Source organism: Hemitrygon akajei, chromosome 2, assembly GCF_048418815.1.
Source record: "Hemitrygon akajei chromosome 2, sHemAka1.3, whole genome shotgun sequence".
In the NCBI taxonomy this organism is placed as follows: Eukaryota; Metazoa; Chordata; class Chondrichthyes; order Myliobatiformes; family Dasyatidae; genus Hemitrygon; species Hemitrygon akajei.
The window spans coordinates 45,827,439-45,851,614 of record NC_133125.1 but is presented as its reverse complement, the minus strand read 5'-3'; the positions used below and the strand labels follow the sequence as shown (position 1 = coordinate 45,851,614).

The window sequence follows — 24,176 nt, the reverse complement described above, 5'->3', positions numbered from 1 at the left end:
TTGTACCTTTTCTGTCTCACAGCTTCTCCTGTTTTACCTTTTACTCCTCTTGGTCCCACCTCCACCTGCTGGGCATGATCCACCACCTACCCTTGCTTTTACCCTATCTGAAGGGTCTTCTCATGAACGGTCCAGTGCAGTTGTCCAGCTATTGCCACCGCTGCTCAGCGATCAGACAAACACTGTTTGTAGCCCTGGATCTGTTCATCTCTTCTGTCAAGCGATTGGTGAGTAACAGGAATGTACATTTGTATATTAGATGAGGGGTAAAGAGAGGCCAAATTAACCTGTTCAGTGTTGCAGATTGCTTTCATTCTCCCTTCTAAGGAAGAGGGCTAAACATAATAACAGCAAATGCAAATGTAACATTTATGATATATTGAAAATCATGAGCCATTTCCTGCATTTGTTGGATTTTCTGTACAGTAATGTAAAGAGTTTTATTAAGTATTTGGAATGATTTTCCTAGTTCTTTGTCTTTCACTTGGTGAAATGTGGTAATGTTTGTATAGTGGTCATTTTGAAATAGATTTTTTAACCAAATTCTGCAATAAATTTCAAAATGCAAAAATTCATTGTACTTTGTGAGTATAAATCCAATAATGTACATGAGTGGTGTAATGACACAAAATACTATGTCTTGTCTGGTTTGTGTTAATTATATGGAAAATGCAGGAGCAGGAAGGTAACGTTCCTGAGTTGGAACTTTGGAGGATTGCACTAGTCATCTAGAAATTTGTCATCTCAGGGAGTTTAGATTTAGTTAGCTTAAATATGTCTGGAATGAAACAGCATCAGAGATAGTGACCTTGAAATGCTGTCATTAAAATCTCATCTCCTCCAGTTCAATGAAATGAATGATGATACAGCACCTAGGGAGATAGAAAGATATCCAAAGGCCTTGGAAGGACAAAAGGAGGTCCAGAGGACTTGCAGTAATATAAACCCAGGCAACTAGTCGTGCTATGACTAAGATGGGATCGGTGCAAGAGAATTGGAGAAAGGCCAGTTCTCCTCCTCCAGTTCTCTTAGAATGAGAAAATAAATAGGTGTTGAGGGAAGAAAATGATGGAAGCTATGGGGGGAAATGGGCTAGAACTTTAAAATTAAAACATTGTCTAATCAAGAGACAATGTTAATCTTCCAACTAACATGGAGCAGTATTCAGGGGACTTGGTTTGAAAGTGGGAATGGAGTTTAGGATGAACTCAAGATTGTGGAGGGTGGAAATGGCAGATTGGCATAGATTTCAGTATCATATATGATGAGACATCATTTATGGTGCAAAATGTGTTACCACGTTGGGAGAGCTGGTCTTGGTAACCACCTAGGTTGGAAGTTTGTCTCGGGAATATCCAGGGTGCTATGTTTGCTGTTAACTGTTTCAGCTTCAGGCACAAGTGTGCAAAAGGGATGGGATTTGTGACAGGTTCCAATGGCAATTGCTTTGGTTTTCTCTGCATTTAATGGAAGCAACTTCTTATTCAGCAAGTGTAGAATGACAGTGGTAAAATTGAGATTATAATCATGATTTTGAGATGAGCATGTGGTAGAGAAACAGAAAAAGGACAAACAACGGATTCTCAGAGTCCTGGAGTGACATCTGCAGCACAGAGAAAAGAATTATTCCAGGCGATTCTTTGGTTGTGACCAAATGGTTGGGAATAAGTTGAGGCCTGTTCTGCATAACAGAATGTTAGAGGAGGGTGGTGTAGTTGATTATGTTGAAGGATGCAGACTTCCCTCAGGAGGAATGGATCATACATCACAGTCACAGAGGATGCCGTTGGTTACTTTCTGGAATGGAGTATTTCATGTAGGGGCAGGATGGGAAACCAGTTAGAGATATTTCTAACCAAACTTTTTGTTGACTACCTTGGTGGTCAATATGTATCTAATTGTGTTTCGTGAATCAGGTATTTTCTTACATCACAGATCTTTGGAAGTGTATGCCAACATTTGACTGGTACTGTTCCTGCAAGGGTATTTATTATATCCACAGAAAATACATCTGCACTTATTTAACAAAGCATATACATTGATTGTTCACCTGAAAAGCAACCTACAGCTAAATAGCCTGTAAAAAAAACTGGATGTTTTTTTTATAAGAACACTACTTCAAAGGTAAATACACTACAAAGAACAAGCTTATGTAGCTGTTTTGGAGATGGTGACTTGGTACAAATGGATCACTGAAATATGACAGCTGCATATCTACAGCAGTATCTAAGAATGGAGATTGATTCTCTGCTATAGGTAGAAATTGCCTATGGTTTTGAAGTGAGTTGTTGCCGAATATCCAAATAATGTGTGTGGTGAACTTCATTATCCTGTATCAGGGCCTGAGCTTTATTCCTGATGAACATTCCAAAAGGCTAAAAAGGTAAGTGATCTTCACTGAATAGCAGCGACCCATGTTTTTGTTTTAGATGTATTTAGGTTCTGAGTCTACTATCATTAAATATGTTTCAAAACTATTGTGCTTTTGTGTCGATTTATTGCTGTTCGAGGAATGAGATAAGATAGGCATGTTCCTAATTCTGTGGAGGGTTCAGACTACATTGGAAAATTTGCATGACTTCCAGTGAATTCTTCATATCCAGGAAGCCAGCTTAGTTTCCATGCAGTTATTTGAACAGGGAATTAAATGGTAGCCATTTATGATTCAGGTATCATTGTTTAGTCACAGAGTTAAGTCACTAAAAAGTTAAGCAACAAAACTCCTACACAGTGATAGGATAGAAGGCTAAAATTGTGACAGTGTAAGCAGTAGAGATGACAACACAATATTACAAATGTAATTGATTAAATGTAGCTGTATCAATAAAATCTGTAAAGCTGATTTCAGTATAGGCAAATACGTGAATATCTCTTTTCTGAGAACACTTTCTAGGTAGCGGAGAAACTAGGAAAAACCCTGCTTAGAGCACACCTGCAGTACAGTGAGCAATTCCGAGCACTGCATTTTTGAAATGTCAGAAGATAATACTAAACTCCATAGATTAAATTAAGGGATACACTGGAATTTAGGAAATTTAAAGGATAAAATAAGAAAAATTTTAAAGAATATTGCTTAGAACTATTAATTCTAAAATGTCTCAGTGCATCCTTCATAATTTTTTTATTTTCTTCCTTTTGTGCTATTTTCTTTACCATAAAGATCAAGTTTTAATAGTCTTTGGTTTTGTGCATTATTAGTATCATGGTCTCTGTATTAAAATTTGTGCAATGAATATTTGACCTGTACAAAATTTAGATTATCAGCTGCGTAATATTTGATAACAGATGTTACCTCTAAGTAAATTTTAATATTCTTCTAATTTCATGTTAATTTAGTGTGCATTGGAGAATTCTGGAAAATGCCACAGTAGAGTAGTGATGCTGTTACAGCTCACAGTGTCAGAGGTCAGAGTTCAATTCCAGAATCGTCTGTATGTCCTCCCTGTGGAATATGTGGGTTTTCCCTGGCCACTCCAGTTTCCTCCCACAGTCCAAAGACATACCGGCTAAATTGCCCCATGATCAGGGCTGCTGGAGCAGCATGGCATGCAGGGCCAGAAGGGTCAATTCCGTGCAGCATTTCTAAATACATGCGTGCACACATACATGCATAAGTACATGTATGCACACATGCATACATACATAAAAATGAAAGATGAAGAAAAATTCCTCCAGTGCCAGAATAATCACTTGCAAGTCTTACCAACATTAAGGGCCTAAGGTTGCATCCTTTCATAAAGATCAGAACAACACTATTGGACATACTACTGAAAATATTTTATTCCTACATGACTTTGTCTAGCCTTACTCTGGCTAGCAAGAATATTAAAATCTTCTAAGAATTTCGCCACAATGTTTAGTACATATCTTGAGAGATTTAAATTACAGGTCACAGCAAGGATTATTTTGTTGGAGCAGACCCTCAAACTGCAGTTCACAAAGTTGCCAAATAGAGTCCATTAACTTCACAAGATCCAATGCTGCAGCAAGAGTTTGCAGGCCGTTTTCTAAAGTATTCACATATGAAATAAAAATAAACACAATAATTATTTAACAGATCCAGAAATGTACAAAGTGCCTCGATAGGATCAGTGCATCTTCAGAGATGTTCTGGTCTCTTATTCTGGTTCTGGGATTATGCCAAACTGTTTGGATAGTTGTATAAATAAATCACTATCACTTCAGATCTTATTTAATTTGGTTTTCAGAGTGCAGCAACAAACTACACCAAGCCTGGTATTGTGTAAACCAGGCTTTAGTACAACCTCACAGATGAGGAACTCTCTAGATAGCAACAAACATAACGTGATTGAATTCCATATTTAAGTTGAAGTAGAGAATAGCTCCAAGACTAGTATTCCAAACAGGTCATGAAAGACAGAAGAGCAGAGCCAGCCAAACAACTGATAGGTTTGGTAAAGGTTTTAGTCAACTGACATACAGAAGCCTGCTGTCAGAAGAACGTGCGCCACTAAGAACTATTCTGCAATTTCTCAATTGGCTGCCTTTCTATTTTTTGCCCATTAATTTTCCACAACGTAGATTAAAAAAAACATAATTATATTTTTCTGAAAGGCTCCCATTTATTCTCCAGTCTATCACGTGATAACTGTTGGGGCTGGCCTTGCACCGCTTCCCCAACTGTGATCAGCCATGATCATACTGAATGGCAGTGCAGGCTCGAAGGGCCGAATGGCCTATTCCTGCACCTATTTTCTATGTTTCTAAGTGACCGTCACTTATTATTTCTTGATTCCTCTTATTTCATTGTTTTCATCCTGGTTTTCTGAACTTAGGTCAAACCTGTCTGTTGTGTCAAGGACATAATTAATTGACAAAGCCACTCCTCCTGAGCTCTGTGTTCTTAAATGTCATGTTCACTTCAATATTTAGGTCCCTAGCCACGGCATCCTGCAGGCTTGTCTCTGTAATGGCAGCCAGGGCACATTTAATTATTTGTGTTCTCAGACGATCAAAGCAAAGCAGATGAACTATGTGTGGAGCCACAGGAGGTGGTCAAGATCTTAATTGAATATTGCTCGTCTGAAGTTGCTGTGGAGAAGGTCATGGAAGTGAGGGAATTCAGAAGAGAGAATAGTGATGTCTTGGAACATATCCACACTAGAAAAGAGTTAGTGATTGCAGATTTGAAGTGCATAAGGAATAAATCTCCAGGGCCTGACCAAATGTATTGTGAAGGTAGGGCAAAAATTACTGCAATCCTGGCAGAGATATTTGTATCTTTGTTAGACATGGGTGAGGTGCTTGAAAGACTTTAGTGTGGTTAACGCTGTGCCTTTGCTTAAGGGGACTGCAAGGACAGGGAAGGGAATTACAGGCCAGTGAGCCTAATATCAGTAGTGGGAAAGTTCTTGCTTGTCATTCTGAGAGACAGGATCTTACCTGCATGTAGAAAGGGAATGACTGATTAGGAATAGTCAGCATGTTTTTCTGTGTGGGAGTTATGTCTCATGAATTCAATTAGTTTTTTTTGAAGTGGTGACCATGAGGTTTGACGCTTATCTACATGTACTTTAGCAAGGCCCCTGATAAGATCCTGCTTATTACACTGGTCTGGAAGGTTGCTTAATGTGGAATTCAGGGCGAGCCAGCCAACTGGATAAAAATTGACTTGGTGGTAGGAACCACTGGGTGCTAACAGAGGGGTGTTTTTCAGATTGGAGTCTGTGACCAGTGGTGCATTGCAGCGATCAGTGCTGGCAACAACATTGTTATCTATATTTAGGTTTTGGATGAGTATGTTGTTGGCATGGTTAAAAAGCTTGCAGATGACACCAAAATTGGGAGTACAGTGGACAATGATCAAGTTGAAGAGTACAAGATATACAGTTGAAAGAAAAGGTTTGTGAAATCTTTGCAATCACCTGGTTTTCTGTATTAATTATTCATAAAATGTAGTCTAAACTTCATCTAAGTCAAAATAATAAACTACCACAATCTGTATAAACTAATATCACAAACAATTGTACTTTTCACATCTTTATTGAATACATTGTTTAAACATTCACAGTCCAGGCTGGAAAAAGGTATGTGAACCCTTGTATCTAATAACTGGTAGAACCTCCTTTAGCAGCAATAACCTCCACCAAACATTTCCTGTAGCTGCTGATCAGAGTTGCACAATAGGGTGGAGGAATTTCTTCCATACAAAACTGTTTCAATTCATCAATATTTCTGGGATACCTTGCATGAACAGGTCATGCCACAGCATCTCAATTAGGTTAAGGTCCGGATTCTGACTTGGTCATTCCAAAACACAAATTTTCTTCTTTTTAAACTATTCTGTCGTTGACTTACCCTCATCTTTCGGATCATTGTCTTGCTGCATCATCCAACCTCTATTAAGCTTCAGGTGACGGACCACTACCCTGACATTCTCCCGTAAAATGTCTTTAAACTCATTGTAACTCAACGATTACAAGCTGTCCAGGCCCTGAAGCAGCATAGCAGCCCCCAATCCATGATGCACCTTCCACTGTACTTCACAGTTGGGATGAGGTTTTACGTTTTATGTTGGTGTGCAGTGCCCTTTTTCCTCCAAATATAGTGGTGTGTATTTCTGCCATTTCAATTTTTGTCTCGTCTGTCCATAGAACATCATCTCAGAAGTGTTATAGAACATCCAGGTGGTCTTTTCCAAATTTGAGATATGCAGCTATTTTGTCTTTGGTGAGGAGTGGTGTCCTTCCATGAACACCATTCTTGTTCAGCGTTTCTCTTGTAGTGGACACATGAACGGAGACTTAAGCAAGTTCTAGAAATTTCTGCAGCTCTTTTGCTGTTACCCTTGGGTCCTTTTTCACCTCCTTCAGCATTGCACTGTGCTCTTGGTGTGATCCTCGTACGATGCCCGCTCCTAGGGAGAGTAGTAACAGTATTGAATTGCCTCCATTTGTAGACAATTTCTCTTACTGTGGACTGATGAACACTCAGGTCTTTAGAAATGCTTTTGTTGCCTTTTCCAGTTTCATGTATCTCTACAGTTCGTCTCCTAGCGTCCTCTGAAAGTTGTTTTAATCAAGGCATGGTGCACATAAACATTTTTTTTGAGAAGAGCAGGCTCTGTCAGTAACCTGACTTAGTGTGTGTTTATTTTTTTACAGGGCAGGGCACCTGTACAACTCACACCTCCAATCTCATCTCATTGATAGAAACACCTGACTCCAAATAGCTTTTGTAAAAGGCATTACCCCAGAGGTTTGCCTACTCTTTTTGAACCTAGACGGATTGTTTAAATGGTGTACTCAGTATTGACGAGAAGAAGTGCAATGGTGTGTGTGTAATTAGGTGGATTGTGTTTATCTATTTTATGAATAGTTAATGCAGAAAACCAAACAGCAAAAGGTTCAAACTGTTTCTTGCAACAGTAGACTACCTGGGAAAGTGGGCCAGCAATGGCAAATGGAATTTAACTGAGCAAAGGGCCTATGAACTGGAACCATTTCCATCATACTAATCTTTAAATTTTTCAAATTAAATTTTCTTTCCAACAGAGTGCCCTGTCCAAATCACACTGAATTCATGCCACAATTTATGGTCATATTTTCAAGGACAAAATTGTGGACAAGACTGTTGCAGTTCTTGTCAGTGGGTGTTCTTGATTTTTCTGATGTTTCCATTGATCTAGCGGCCTTTGAAAGCACCATTTGTGTTACATCAATAACATTGATTTAGGAATGTGTTAATATGCTCACTCAACCCTTGATGTCTGCTTTGCTAAATGTCTTGATGATGTGTATTAATTGTTGCATAATTTACATGCCTTTATGTGATTCTGGACATACTGATCTCCTCAACTAGCAACACTTTACTAAATTGACTTGATCTTGGAACATTTTCTGGAACAAATTTCAGATATTCCATGAACTTTCTAATTTGACTGTTCAATGGCCTTGGTTACATGTTTAAAAATGATGGCCTTCAGCTGCAAATTTTCACCAGAGGAAACAGGGTCTACTCCGGGAATCAATCAAATTAATGACCCCCCCCCCCCCCTTTGCTTAGTACTGTAACATGGTGGAAGTATTTCAGTGTTTCACAGGAATTATATCAAAAAAGTCATTGAGACAATCATTTAAAACAAATTAGAACAGATGGTCAAGTGCTTCATCAAACGGGTAGCTTTTAAGGAACATCAGAGAGGTTTAAAGAATTCCTGTTAAGGGATTTTGTAGCTAAAGCCATTGCTAGCATTAATCATGTGGTTTAGGTCAAAAAGAGCACCAGGCCACAAGATCATGTATGCGTTTGAGCAGCAGAATTAGGGAGTGGCGAGACAATGGAGAAATTTGAAATTGAGAGAAAGAATTTGAAAATCGAGGCATTGCTTATTTCCTCTCTGCTAGAACATAAATCAGTGAACATTCATTTGTAGCTTTTTTTGTCATGTTAAGCATCTTAGTTGGATTATCCTTAAACTTTCCAAAATCAGGGAACTACGAACTAACTTTGTGGAGCCGATCCTCATGGTTTAATCCTTTAAGCAGTGTTATAATTTTGATGAATCCATGCTTCTGTCATGGCCAATGCACCTTTTACTCCCACTGAGTATATTAATATTTCATCATATAATGTCATGAAATTAGATAACCAAGCTGTTTTCTCTAATCAAGAAGTTTACTTTGTCTTTTCTGCATTCAACAAAATTGGAAGAACTTGAAGCAATTGGAAGCAGTTCAGAAAATGCTATTTGAGCCATCTTTAGTTAATTCCCTTTGAGACTGAAGAACAAACAATCAGCACAATATACAGTAGAGTTTGGTTAATTGGGACACATCAGGACGAGTACGATTTGGCCCAATTCAGTGGCTGTGAATTAACTGATGCTGAAAGCGTCTTCCACCTTTCTTTACAGTCCTGAAGAAGGGTCTTGGCCTGAAGTGTTCACTGTATATTCATTTCCATAGATGCTGCCTCACCTGCTGAGTTCCTCCAGCATTGTGTGTGTTGCTCCAATTAGCTGAAGTTTCAGGGAACTAGTTAAACGGGTATAAAAAAAAGACAAACTAAGTAGCAAATTTATGTATTTAAATGTCCTGCCAAAGGATTTTGGCCTGAAATGTCGACTACTCTTTTCATAGATGCTGCCTGGCCTGCTGAGTCCCTCCAGGAACTTGTGTGTGTTGCATATGTTTAAATGAAATACATTACAAATTAGAACACTACCAATAGTACTGCAGTACTATAAAACTATTAGTTCCTAATAGTTATCGACAGAGGAATTCATCCAGTGTATACAATGTACAAAACGAGCGCACACACCTAGTGCAGATAATAAACTGCCTTCATACAACACTATCAATGATCACATCTTCATTTCCATTGTTATATTTATTTATTATTGTTAATACGACAAAGAATTTGAAGGTTCCTGAGTTGTTGGAGTTGTGAAATCATTCCATTGTTACTCCTGGCCATTTCTGTCATCTCCAAGCCTGAATGCTTGAAACCGCAGTGAGCAAAACCGTTCAAAATTGACTTATTACTTATTTATTTCTTATTTCTCAGGGGCAATCAGTGACAAAAACCACTGCCTTGTGAACACACACACACACATACACATGACTTTAAAATTTATTTGCTCAAAGCACAATATACCATTTAAATCGCCACACAATTGCGCATGATTAATGCTAGTTGGAACCTATTTGGCAACAGTCTCCCTCCCTGATTAAGTGGCACAGTGTTGCAAATAAAAAAAAGGGAATCTTGGCTATTTTTTGATTAGTTTCCGTTCTTTAAAAGTTGTCCCAAATATGTGGCTGCTCTAATTAACAATGCCCAATTAACAGAAATCCACTGTGTAAGGAAGATTAAGTAAAAATGAATGCAGCTGAGAATAGAACATAAAATAGTACAGCACAGTACAGGCCCTTCGGCCCTGATCCTTAAACCCTGCCTCCCATATACCCCCCACCTTAAATTCCTCCAAATACCTGTCTAGTAGTCTCAAAATACAAGATGAATGAGGAGTGTCATAGAGCCGTTGATGTGGGAGACAGTGGGGGGAAGCCAGAAGTGAAAAAAACGTGAAGCAGATTGCCCCTCAGTCCAGTTTTTCAGGGTGAGATAAGTGGATCTGCATAAAAGTACAAGACAAGTGAATGTGCATAGCCCAGAAATGGAGTTTCACAACATGCCTTAATGATGTTCAAATACATCAATTGATGGGGTATACAGTACCTGGCAAGCAGCCAGTCATGGATCCTATTGCAAATCAAACTGCAGGCAGGTGGATAAAGGGGTAAAGAAATGACTAAACTGCAAATGCAAAAGTGAATGATGAAAATGCTGGCTGAGCATTTGACAAAATCTGGAGAATAAGGATGCTCTGTAGAGGAATCAGTGAGTTGGTGCATTGCAAGTATGAAATTGAATAGGGATAACATCAATCGGGTTTTAATATCCCCTGCTTTTTAACCAGGTTCTGATGAAGCTGCTGTTTAATTTTCTGTTACCAACAACATGCATTTGCTTTCACTCCAAAATTATAATTTAGCTTAAAAAGCCTTCTGCTGTTAAAGCAAAAACTTTTGTATTTTTTTTAAATCATAGGCGCAAAACTTAAGTTTTATTTGCCCAATAGTATACATAAATCAACATAGAGATATAATATTTTCTAAACTATAGATTCCTTCTGTATACATTTTGTCAGCAAGTCAGAAATCTGACTTCATATGATACAGGAACAGAATTAGGCCATTTAGCCCATTAAGGCCTCTCCGGCGTTCCATCATGGCTGATTTATTATTCCTCCCAACCCCATTCTCCTGCCTTCTCGCCATAACTATTGATCCCCTGATTAATCAAGAACCTATCAACCTGCTCCTTAAATGTAACCAATGATCTGGCTAAAGAAATATTTCATCACCTCTGTTCAAAGAATGTCCCACTATTCTGAGGCTGTGCCCTGTGGTCCTAGACTCTCCCACTATACGAAGCATCTTCCCCACATCCAGTCTCTCTAAGGCTTTCAAAATTTGAAATATTTCAATGAGATCCACTGTCATTCTTCAAAACTCCAGTGAATACAGATCCAGAGCCAACAATCACTCCTCATAAGTTAACCCTATCATTCTCGTGAATCTCTGGACCTTGGCCTATGCCAGCATATCCTTTCTTAGATCAGGGGCCCAAAACTGATCACAATACTCCAAGTGTGGTCTGACCAATGCCTTATAAAGCCTCTAGTCCTCTTGAAATGAATGCTAACATGGAATTTGCCTTCCTTACCTCTCAATCTGCAAGTTAACCTTGAGGGAATTCTACATAAGGATTCCCAAGTCCCTTTGCACCACAGATTTTTGAATGTTTTCTCCATTTAAGGAAAAGCCCACTTTCTGCTAAAGTGCATGACCATGGTCTCGGCCCGAAACTTTGACTGTACTCTTTTCTATCTATACTGCTGAGTTCGTCCAGCGTTTTGTGTGTGTTGTTTGCATTTCCCTACACTATATTCCATCTGCCAATTCTTTGCTCGTTCTCTCAATCTGCTGCCCTCCCTTCTTAGAGAGAGGAGTGACATTTACATTAGTTTCAGTCCTCTGGAACCATGCCAGAATCTAGTGATTCTTGACAGATCATTACTAATACCTCCACTATCTCTTCAGCTACCTTTTTCAGAACCCTGGGGTGTAATCCATCTGGTCCAGGTGACTTATCTGCCTTCAGGCTTTTCAGCTTTTCAAGCAGCTTCTCCTTATTAATAGCAATGACACTCAATTCTGCCACCTGACACTCTTGCATTTCTGGCATTCTGCTAGTGTCTTGCACAGTGAAGACAAATACAAAATACTTATTAAGTTCGTCCGCCATTTCTTTGTTCCCCATTACTACCTCTCCAGCGTCATTTTGTAGTGGTCTGATATCCACTCTCATATCTCTTTTTACTCTTTATATATCTGAAGAATATTTTTGTATTCTCTTTTATGTTATTGGCTAACTTGCCTTCATATTTCATCTTTTCTCCTTTTTATTGGCTTGTTCGTTGCCTTCTGCTTTTAAAAGCTTCCCAACCCTCTACCTTTCCATTAATTTTTGATATATGCCCTCTCTTTTGCTTTATGCTGTCTTTGACATCCCTTGTCAGCTACTGATGCCTCATCCTCCCTTGAAAATACAACTTTATCTTTGGAATGTATCTTTCCTGCACCTTTCAAGTTTCCCCCAGAAACACCAGCTATTGCTGTTCTGCCATCATCCCTGCTAGTGTCCCCTTCCAATCAACTTTGGCCAGCTCCCCTCGCATGCCTCTGTAATTCCCTTTACTCCACTGTAATAATGATGCATCTGGTTTTACCTTCTCAAACTGCTGGGTGAACTCTGTCAAATGGTCACTGCCTCCTAAGTTTTCCTTTACCCTAACCACCCTCATCAAATCTTAGTCATTACATAATATAATCCAGAATTGCCATTCCCCTAGTGGGCTCAAATACTAGCTGCCCTCAAAAGCCATCTCCTAGACATTCTACAATTTCCCTCTCTTGGGATCCAAGAGCCTGATTTTCCCAATTGTCTTGCATATTGAAATCCCCCGTGATTATTGCAACATTGCCCTTTTTACGTGGCGTTTCTATCTCCCGTTACAATTTGTAGCCCACATCCCGGCTACTGTATATAACACCCCTCAGGGTGTCCAGGCCTATACATTTCTGCCCCAGTCGAGAAGGCCTTAAAGCAATCTGCTTCTTTCTCAATAAGAGAACCAACTAGCACTGCTCCACCAGCATCCTCCTCCATATGGCAGAACTGGTCCTCACCCTCAGTAATTTTTCCTTCAGCTTTCTCCAGACTTGAGGCGTAGCCATGAGCACCTGAATGGGGCCCCAGCTATGTCTGCCTTTTTGTTGACTACATAGAACAGTGCATGTTCCAAACCATCCCTGGTAATGCTCCCCAACTCTTCCTACACTGCATTGGTGCTGCTTTATGCACCCATGCAGAGCTTGTCAATTTCATCAACTTTGCCTCCAACTTCCATCCTGGCCTTAAATTCACTTGGCCAACTTCAGGCATCTCCCTCCCCTTTCTTGATCTCTCTATCTCCATCTCTGGAGACAAACTGTCGACTATCATCTTTTATAAATCTGATTCCAACAGTTATCTTGACTATACTTTCCACAATGTGTCCGGTAAAAATTCTATTCCCTTTTCTCAGCTCCTCCATCTCCAGAATGAGGCTTTCCTTTCCAGGACATCAGAGATAGAAACATCGAAACCCTACAGCACAATACAGGCCCTACAGCCCACAATGCTGTGCCGAAATTACCTAGGGTTATCCATAGCCCTTGATTTTTCTAAGCTCCATTTACCTATCCAGGAGTCTCTTAAAAGGAGTCTCCTATTGTATCCACCTCCACCACCATTACTGGCAGCCCATTCCATGCGGTCACCACTCTCTGCGTAAAAAAAACCTTACCCCCTCACATCTCCTCTGTACCTACTTCCAAGCACCTTAAAACTGTGCCCTCTCATGCTAGCCATTTCAGCCCTGGGGAAAAGCCTCTGACTATCCACACAATCCATGCCTCTCATTAAATTGTACACCTTTATTAGGTCACCTCTCATCCTCTGTCGCTCCAAGGAGAAAAGGCTGAGTTCACTCAACCTATTCTTATAAGGCATGCTCCCCAATCCGGGCAACATCCTTGTAAATCTCCTCTGCACCCTTTCTATAGTTTCCACATCCTTCCTGTAGTGAGGTGACCAGAACTGAGCACAGTACTCCGTGGGGTCTAACCAGGGTCCTATATAGCTGTAACATTACCTCTCGGCTCTTGAACTCAATCCCACGGTTGATGAAGGCCAATACACCGTTTGCCTTCTTAACCACAGAGTCAACCTGCGCAGTTTCTTTGAGTGTCCTATGGACTTGGACCCCAAGATCCCTCTGATCCTCCACACTGCCAAGAGTCTTACCATTAATACTATATTCTGCCATCATATTTAACCTACCAAAATGAACCACCTCACACTTATCTGTCTTAAACTCCATCTGCCACTTCTCAGCTCAGTTTTGCACCCTATCAATGTCCCGTTGTAACCTTTGACAGCCCTCCACAATATCCACAACACCCCCAACCTTTGTGTCATCAGCAAATTTACTAACCCATCCCTCCACTTCCTCATTCAGGTCATTTATAAAAATCACAAAGAGTAAGGGTCCCAGAACAGATCCCTGAGGCACACCACTGGTCACTGACCTCCCTGCAGAATATGACCTGTCTACAACTACTCTTTGCCTTCTGTGGGCAAGCCAATTCTGGATACACAAAGCAATATCCCCTTGGATCCCGTGCCTCCTTACTTTCTCAATAAGCCTTGCATGGGGTACCTTGTCAAATGCCTTGCTGAAATACATATACACTACATCTACAGCTCTACCTTCATCAAAGTGTTTAGTCACATCCTCAAAAAATTCATCACGTGCATAAGGCATGACCTGCCTTTGACAAAGCTATGCTGACTATTCCTAATCATATTATGCCTCTCCAAATGTTCATAAATCCTGCCTCTCAGGATCTTCTCCATCAACTTACCAACCACTTGAAGTAAGACTCACTCTTCTATAATTTCCTAGGCTATCTCTACTTCCTTTCTTGAATAAGGGAAGAACATCTGCAACCCTCCAATCCTTTGGAAACTCCCCCGTCCCCATTGACGATGCAAAGATCATCGCCAGAGGCTCAGCAATCACCTCCCTCACCTCCCACAGTAGCCTGGAGTACATTTCATCTGGTCCCATTGACTTATACAACTTGATGCTTTCCAAAAGCTCCAGCACATCCCTTTCCTTAATATCTACATGCTCATGCTTTTCAGTCCACTGTAAGTCAACCCTACAATTGCCAAGATCCTTTTCCATAGTGAATATTGAAGCAAGGTATTCATTAACTACTTCTGCTACCTCCTCAGGTTCCATACACACTTTTCCACTGTCACACTTGGTTGGTCCTATTCTCTCGTGATCTTATCCTCTTGCTCTTCACATACTTGTAGGATGCCTTGGGGGTTTCCTTAATCCTGTTCGCTAAGGCCTTCTCATGGCCCCTTCTGGCCCTCCTAATTTCCTTCTTAAGCTCCTTCTTATAATCTTATAGATCTTTATCTTTACCTCCTTCAAAGAATGGGGTTTCTATTCCTCCACCATTGATGATACCCTCACCCGCATCTCCTCCATTTCCTCAACATCCACACTAACCACATCTTCCTGCTGCCTTAAGAGTGATAAGAGTTCCTCTTGTCCTTGCGTACCACCCCACGAACCTCTGAATCCAACACATTATTCTCTGCAACTTCCGCCATCTCCAAAGGGATCCTACTACCAAACATTCCTTTACAATCCCCCCTCCTGGCTTTCCACAGGGATCTCTCCCTCCATTACTCTCTGTCCATTCGTCCTTCCTCACTAATCTCCCTTCCAGCACGTATCCCTGCAAGTCCTACACCTGCACATTCACCTCTTCCCTCAACTCCATTCAGGCCTCCAACAGTCCTTCCAGGTGAGGCAACACTTCACCTGCGAATCCGCTGTGATCATCTATTGTGTCTGGCGCTGCCGGTGTGGCCTCATCTACTTTGGTGAGGCCTGTCGTAAATTGGGGGATCACTTTTTAGAGCACCTTGGCTCCATTCGCCAGAAGTGGAACTTCCTGGTCTGTGATTCCTATCGGCGTCTTTTTACCTTTGCACTATTTTAACTCTACCCATAAGGATTCAACATCTTCCAATCCGATATCACCACTTTATCAGGATTTGACTTCATTTTGTGTCAATGGAGCCACCCTACCCAACCCACCCCAGGCCTAACTTTTTGATACAATGTGTATCCTCGGATGTTAAGCTCCCAACTGTGATGTTCTTCAGTTATGGCTCAGGTGCTCACAGCATCATACCAGCCAATCTCTAAGCACGCTACAAGACCATCTATCTTAATTTTAAGTACTGCATGCATTCAAATATAACACCTTCAGTCCTGTATTCATCACCCTTTTCGATTTTAGACCCGTTACACTTAATGTCATCCCACCGACTGCAATTTTGCCCTTTTATCTGTCCGTCCTTCCTTACAGTCTTACAACATACTCCCTCTGCTTGTATCACCAACTACCCCATCCTCAGCTCCATCACTCCTGTTCTGAGCCCCTTGTCGAGTTAGTTTAAACCCTCCCTCACAGCTCTAGCAAAGCTGAGGTTATTGGTCCTCCTCAGGTTCAGGTAAGCCCCTCCTTTTCTGTACAGTGTATACCTTCCCCATTGATCCAGAAATGTGAAACCTTGCCCCCTTCAGCCATACATTCATCTGTCAAACTATCCTATTCTTATCCTCACTGGCACATGGCACAGGTAGCAATCCAGAGATTGCAAACTTGGATGTCCACCACTACTCATGGGTGGTCACTCCTGATTGGATGAGATGGTGACAGGAGCCTTAAATAGACTAACTTGGAGAAATAACTGAGAGATTGTGGTATTTACCGAACTCTTCCTTTCCACAGGACCCAAAGGTTTACATTTCATTTGGAAGAGAAATGGCGAAAGGGTGACTGATTCTGTTAAGCACCAAACTCAGTCATTAAAAGATGGGCGAATCCATGTCATCAGCTGGTTGAAGGACATAGTAACTGTTGACACACAGTATCATTGTCACGTAATATCCAAAAAGGGGACTGCAATGTCAAATGTGCTCATCAGTGTTGAAGGTAAGCCATGAAATAATAATTGACATTATTGTGGTGCCTGCAGGTTTTCTTTTGGATAGAAATGGAGAAAAAATTTAAAATAAATAAACAATAGGAGCCTAGCCTAAAAGCTATTTTTAGCACTTTAGCATTTATTGAACTTGAAATGAACTGTCCCAACTGAAAGAAGCACCCTGTTTCCACCTACTGGGATGGTGAGGGAGCTTTCTCATGAGCCCAGCTTTCTAGGACATGGTTTTGAAAACACAGCAAAGAGTTGGTCCGATCCTGTGCTAAATCTTATGGACAACTGACACTGCAAATGTAGTTGGGCGGCCAGTCAAATAGAATGTTTTATGTGGATGATAAGCTGTGTGTTGTTGGTGCTAAAGCAAGTCAACCTTATTTCATCCTTCTCTCCCTTGTCAAAAGTTGTCTTAAGAGTTGGGAGCATGGTATTGACTGACAAGTCCTCACCTGGTAAGATAATTATTTTTAGATACATCAAGCATTGCTTTTGCTGGCATTGTCTTCTATACACCCTCTTTGAACCAGCTCTTGACCCGTAATTTGAGTAAGATTGGAAATAATTGGATATGCCTGACCAGAACTGGGATTCACTTTGAAAACATGAGGTAATGCAGTTGAGAGAGGCGGGGAAATGGCATTATGCCATGAAGTATAAGATACAGCGGGACCTTCAAATACACATTGTTAGATCACTGAAGATACCAGGGCAGATAGATAGATAGATAGATAGATAGATAGATACTTTATTCATCCCCATGGGGAAATTCAACTTTTTTCCAATGTCCCATACACTTGTTGTAGCAAAACTAATTACATACAATACTTAACTCAGTAAAAAAAAATATGATATGCATCTAAATCACCATCTCAAAAAGCATTAATAATAGCTTTAAAAAGTTCTTAAGTCCTGGCGGTAGAATTGTAGAGCCTAATGGCATCGGGGAGTATTGACCTCTTCATCCTGTCTGAGGAGCATTGCATCGATAGTAACCTGTCGCTGAAACTGCTTCTCTGTCTCTGGATGGTGCTATGTAGAGGATGTTCAGAGTTATCCATAATTGACCGTAGCCTACTCAGCGCCCTTCGCTCAGCTACCGATGTTAAACTCTCCAGTACTTTGCCCACGACAGAGCCCGCCTTCCTTACCAGCTTATTAAGACGTGAGGCGTCCCTCTTCTTAATGCTTCCTCCCCAACATGCCACCACAAAGAAGAGGGCGCTCTCCACAACTGACCTATAGAACATCTTCAGCATCTCACTACAGACATTGAATGACGCCAACCTTCTTAGGAAGTACAGTCGACTCTGTGCCTTCCTGCACAAGGCATCTGTGTTGGCAGTCCAGTCTAGCTTCTCGTCTAACTGTACTCCCAGATACTTGTAGGTCTTAACCTGCTCCACACATTCTCCATTAATGATCACTGGCTCCATATGAGGCCTAGATCTCCTAAAGTCCACCACCATCTCCTTGGTCTTGGTGATATTGAGACGCAGGTAGTTTGAGTTGCACCATATCACAAAGTCCTGTATCAGTTTCCTATACGCCTCCTCCTGTCCATTCCTGACACACCCCACTATGGCCGTGTCATCAGCGAACTTCTGCACATGGCAGGACTCCGAGTTATATTGGAAGTCTGATGTGTACAGGGTGAACAGGACCGGAGAGAGTACGGTTCCCTGCGGCGCTCCTGTGCTGCTGACCACCGTGTCAGACCTACAGTCTCCCAACCGCACATACTGAGGTCTATCTGTCAAGTAGTCCACTATCCAATCCACCATGTGAGAGTCTACTCCCATCTCCGTTAGTTTGTGCCTTAAGATCTTGGGCTGGATGGTGTTAAAGGCACTAGAGAAGTCAAGGAATGTAATCCTCACAGCACAACTGACCCCCTCTAGGTGAGAGGTGAGATGGAGAAGATGATCAAGTCTTGGGATGCATGCCTTTATTAGTCAGGGTATTGAACACAAGTCAAGGGGTAATGAAAAGGGTTATGAAACACCAGGTAGGTCACAGTTGGAGAAGTTCATACAGTTTTGACTACCCCATTACGAGAAAGATGTGGTAGTACTAGAGAGTTGCAAAGATAGTTTAGATCTGGAGAATGTTAGGAAGTTTTGGAACAGTATGGAGGAAGCTGAATGGAAGTTTAATATAAGTATGAGACCAAGGTAGGTCCTCCCTTTTTACCCTCTTTACAGAGTTCTTAAGCAGCTGGAGGGTATTATATGAATGTAAGGTATGTAAGAAGTACTGGAGAGCAGCTGAGAGAAGGGGGGTGAAGTTAAACACCTACTGCTGGAGTTATAAGGAGAAAAACAAAAGGCTCACTGGCTTGATTCTTGGTATGAATGGCTCATCATATGAAGAAAATTAGTTAGTTGAGCCTATTCCTATTGGAGTTCAGCTGAATGTGAGAGGATTTTATTGATGTTTACAAAGTTCTGAGGGGCTTGACCCAATGGAGACTGAGAAGCTATTTCCCCTTATAGACAAACCCAAATCTTAGGAGTATGATTTCAGAACAAGTCACCCAATTAAATCTAAGATGAGGAGGAAATGCTTCTCTTAAAGGTATTAAATCTTTGGAATTTTCCATCCCAAAAAACTGTGTAGATGGAGTATGTTTCAATATCCAAATAGAACTCTGGATAGTAATAGAATCAAGGGTTCTAAGGGATTGACAGAAAAGTGGAGCTTAAGTTATGATTAGATCAGTGTTAAATGGCAGAACAGGCTTGAAGGACTGGTTGGCCTGGTCCCACTCCTATTTTAAATGTTCTTTGCAATGTGTGGGGAAGAGTCAGTGTGACTGATATTATTGCTCACAGGCAACCCCAAAGCTGGCTATGTGAGATTAATTTAAAAACTATTCCAATATATTATAAGTTTTCGCTAATCATCCCCTTTGTTGCTTGGGGTTTATTAAATATGTATTTTCTATTATAACCCCTGTATAGGTGATTTGCAGTGAAAATTGTAATGTTCGGCAGGGTAATAATGGAAAAATCCAATTTATTTCATCTGTGTGTTTTATCGTAATCTCTAACTCAAAGCTCATGTAGTTTTGTCCACTAAGTCAGAGTATTGTGGCAAACCAAGGCACTGTGGTTTCAAAAAATGAAGTTCTTGGGTATCTATAGATTATGTAGATTTTGTTTTGTTCTAACGGTTATTTTTAAAAACTTTGTTTTGGGTCCTGTTGTTTTCATTAAGTAAAATGCACAGACCCCCCCCCCCCCCCCCAACTCAGTGACAGTTTGACGGTTTTCCTTTAAGTTGGCGCAGATTGGATCTCCTGGTACGTGCCAGTATTTTAATTTTGCCTACCACTGGCAAATAAATAGTAAGTTGGTATGAAATATGTACTTCCTTTCCGTAGCATGGAATTGGAACAGATGCACACTAATTCATTTCATCTCCCTGCTTTCACACAGGTTGACATGATTTCATGCAAACGAGGAAGATTTGTTTAAATACGAGCTGTTAATTTCCAGTTATGGTCAGCTGCAATTATATTTGTTGAAATTAGCTAATGAATTTACTTTGTTTCTGATTTAGATGCTCTTGCTAAAAGCAAATGGTCAAAGGAACTGGTGAAATGGAGGAAAGCAGTCGATGATCATGAAAAAGTGATGCAGGCTTGGATAAAGTCATTGGTAGGAAGAAACAGCACAAAATGCATCCATTATTTCCTTAACAGGTCCTTGCTAACTGCACAGGGCTCAAGCATTGGAGCCACAGCAATGTGAAAATTGCTTGTTTTTCCAGCTAGTAGTTTTAGGCTCAATAATCTGTGTTGTATCCTTGAGCAAGGCAATTACCACACATGGCTCTGTGATGACACCAGTGCCAAGCTATATTGGCCCTTGCCCTTTCCTTGGACAACATCAGTGGTGTGGAGAGGGGAGACTTGCAGCTTGGGCAACTGCCGGTCTTCCGTACAACCCTGCCCAGGCCTGTGCCCTGGAAACTCCAGGCGCAAATCCATGGTCTCTCGAGACTAACGGATGCCTATAAATCTTTTCCCAAGCATTAAATTTAAGAAACAATATGCTCTGTTTTTTTTAATTAATTCGTTGACAATGAGCCTTCCCTGCACTCTTGCATTTGGTTCTATTGTTCTCTGTTTATGAGCCCAGACAATCCACTGCAATGGGACACAGTGTTGGTTGCTAAGGGAAGCATCAGGGTTCTAAGGGTTGTCTTGAGTGCCTCAAACTTGCAACCTTCCAGTACCCTGTTATTTCACCTGGCACGTAACTGAGAATGGAAACTCAAGGTCTGGGAAAATACTGCACTTCAGTTCATTTTATTGTGGCAGTGACTGCTCATCAGCAAGCTGGACTTCACTGAATATTTACAAATGTGTTGACAACAATGCAAACCTGTTTTTATGACTTTTCCATTGTGGTGGTAACAGCGTAAAGCAAATCCTATTTGGACCACACATTTAGAATAGTCAAATCCCAAAAGGTACTCTATCAAACCTAAGCAGATAAGGAGATATTTGTCTAAATTTGGAGAGTAGGTAATGAAGAGGATGCAAGGAGATATAGACATTCGCAAGACAGAGGAATAATTCAGCTCATGCCTGGAGCATTGGCAGAAGAGTAGAGTGGATCAGACATTCCAAAGGATTTTGATAAGGATTTATGGCTGGAACATTCGAGATGGGGAAAATGAAAAGGGGGGGGGGTAATTCCTAATAACAGGAAAGAGAAAGATAAATGGGGAGATAAAACTGTTATAGAAGCAATTGGCTTGAATCTGAAGAGGTGGGCAAATTGCACACACCAGAAACACGATTTTTACAATCCTGGTTACCTGGAAATTATTAGAAGAGGGGATAAAGGTAATACTGGCAGGGAGTCCCACGTTAAAGTCAGAAATACTCAGGTAGATAAAGTTAACAACTATTGGCTAGTTCCCTTTATGGAACACTGAAAACCTGCAGCTCATGTTTGGAGATGGACTAAATGTGAATGTGTCACCCAGGTGTTTAAAGAGTAGAAAGTTAGCTGATGTTCTGTGCAGATATTTCAATAGAATTGGTAATCCAGAAGTAGCGACAAATCAATTATAAACAAAAAATTGTGATGTTTGTAAATCATTGTAAGATTGATATGGCACATGATGTTGATTTATATTAACTTTGCATGAGATTTTTGCTAGATAATTAAATCAAATGATAGATGTACACCGGTGAATTTCCCTGATCGTTTACCTGTTGCAGTGGGGTAGCAAACAGGAACAGAGTTGTGACAAGTTACCATTCTTTTATAGTAACAAGGTTCATTCCCTTCCCACTCCTTTGGATTCCACTGGCAATTTTCCAGTGTCTACGCTATTGAGTGCCACTCAGAACACAAGGGCAGGAAATACTCAGTATAGAGTTGATGGAAGCCGTACACTAAGTGAACTGTACTTTCACTGGAATTTGAATAATTCTGTCTGGTCAACAAAATGCAAGTAATGTGCTGGGGATGGCGAGGTAAAGAACAAACAGTGCTTCTATTTACTGTATTAGTATTCTGTGCTGATACTAAAAGGTTATGAACCCTGGTCTTTTGACCCTTGGAAGGCATATGAGGGGATAATCAACAAATTCAAGAAAAGTAAATCTGAAAAATTAATTCAAACTGGTTCGAAAGAAAAGGAAGAGCAGAAATGCACATCTTTGGTTAAACTACTTCACTCAGTTAATCCTCTCCTGTCACAAAATCTCAATGTTTCTCTTTGCTTTTCTGCCTGATCTCAACATGGAATATTGCTTGATTCAGAATACATTATCAGACTACTGCCTGCTAGAACTGAGCTTTACTTAAAACAATCTGGATCAATATCCGAATTTTCCTTGACTTGCTATAATAAAGTGAGTTTCCTCTAACATTACAGAGGAGTTTGGGAAAACATCATGTGTCAATTTTCAGGCACCAGCCTGCGTTTTACATGGTATATTAAACTAATTAGCTGTACCTCTATTCTTTTGGTACAGTGGAGTATTTTAATCTGACCACAAACTAACAATGATATAACCAGTTTATTTCTAATCTCTTACAGGACAGTTGTGATTGAGAAGAACCCAGAATGAGATGCACAAAGGATTTTTGTTTAATGAAAAACATCTGCCATTTTCCCACAAACACCAGCAAGCGAATAAATTTAACTTTATCATGGACAGAAGAGCTCATTTTTGTAATGCATAATTTGCTGAACATGTAACTTATAACTGTTACTTGTCATGTTGATTCTAAGACTGTTTAACAGTCTCTGCAATGAGCTATATGCATGGTTCTTTGATTCCAATCCACAGTACCATATAATTGACCAATCCAAACATAATTTGTAGATCTTGTTACTCATTAAAAATGGCATTTTCACAGAAACAGTGGAAACTGAAGTAATTCACGGTTTACAAGTTACAATTATTGTTGCTTTGCAACCGTGAAATTTGCAGAAGCATAAACTACATGCCTTTGTAAATAAATCTCAATGTGGGATATTAGTCTTGGTTTCATTGCTGGTGTAAAAATATGATGTTAAGAGGTGATTTTATTGGGAAGTGAAATTCATTTCCCAACAAATCCTTTCCCTCATTGCTGGAGATTGGAATCATTTTAGCATTCTGGATTATTTACTGGTTTTGGACCAGGGATGTCTGTGTTTGTAAAATCAAGGAACCAAAACCTTATTTACACAGATTTCCAAAAAAAAAGCAATAACAAACCATACAACTATAAAACTTGCCATGGTGTTGCATAATGATTAATGAAAAAGTGCCTTAGTCCTGGAGATATCATGGCCAGATTGTAACTCCTGCTTTCTCTGAAAAGTTAAACTTAGTCACTACTTGGGTGCCAATCTTTGGAACTTCTGAATTTACGGTGCATGCCAAAAATGTTTTGTATGTTGTAAAGATATTTATTCTTCTAATGGAAGCTGCAGAATTATGAATGTGATCCTATGAATTTTAAATAAAGTGCTGAGATTTTCAGAACTATTTGAGTCACTAATGATGCAGTTTTTTCATGAGTAAACAGTTTCTTTCCACTCTTGGTAACACTGAAGATCAATAACACCAAAGAGGTTTATCATAATAATCCAAGCAAAAACTTTGAAGATGTTGAAAAATGAACATAAGTCAGTACCTTAGTGCACTCACTGGCCATTTGTCTCACACTATTGCATTGATCTTGATGCAATTGTGGCTAAATATCCTCCTGTGTTGCTTCCATTCCTTTCATATTCCTGTGTCTAAACTGCACCAAACTGCATGCTCGACTAGTAAACCATTCCAGGCACCTACCGCTCTGTTTTTAAAAAAAAACTTAACCCTTACATCACCTTTAAACTCTGTCCCCACTCCCTTCCCCAACCTTCTGTCTACAACATCTACACCTCTCATTAACTCCCCTCAGTCTCCAAAGCGCTAGGGAGAATAACCC

At 40.3% G+C, this 24,176-nt stretch overlaps 1 protein-coding gene across 2 annotated transcripts in view; it reads left to right on the top strand.

Moving 5' to 3' along the window:
* Nucleotides 1-23,731, top strand: part of sema4d (sema domain, immunoglobulin domain (Ig), transmembrane domain (TM) and short cytoplasmic domain, (semaphorin) 4D) — a 192,114-nt gene extending 168,383 nt beyond the window's left edge. Inside the window, exons 17-20 of one of the 2 annotated variants that reach the window (XM_073071826.1) lie at nucleotides 114-227; nucleotides 16,518-16,721; nucleotides 20,290-20,387; nucleotides 22,792-23,731. In XM_073071826.1, the coding sequence (XP_072927927.1) occupies nucleotides 114-227; nucleotides 16,518-16,721; nucleotides 20,290-20,387; nucleotides 22,792-22,806 (431 nt within the window). In that variant the 3' untranslated portion in view covers nucleotides 22,807-23,731. The remainder of the gene's footprint in view (nucleotides 1-113; nucleotides 228-16,517; nucleotides 16,722-20,289; nucleotides 20,388-22,791) is intronic. The other variant, XM_073071834.1, reaches the window with a different exon arrangement.
* The last annotated feature ends 445 nt before the right edge of the window (nucleotides 23,732-24,176 follow it).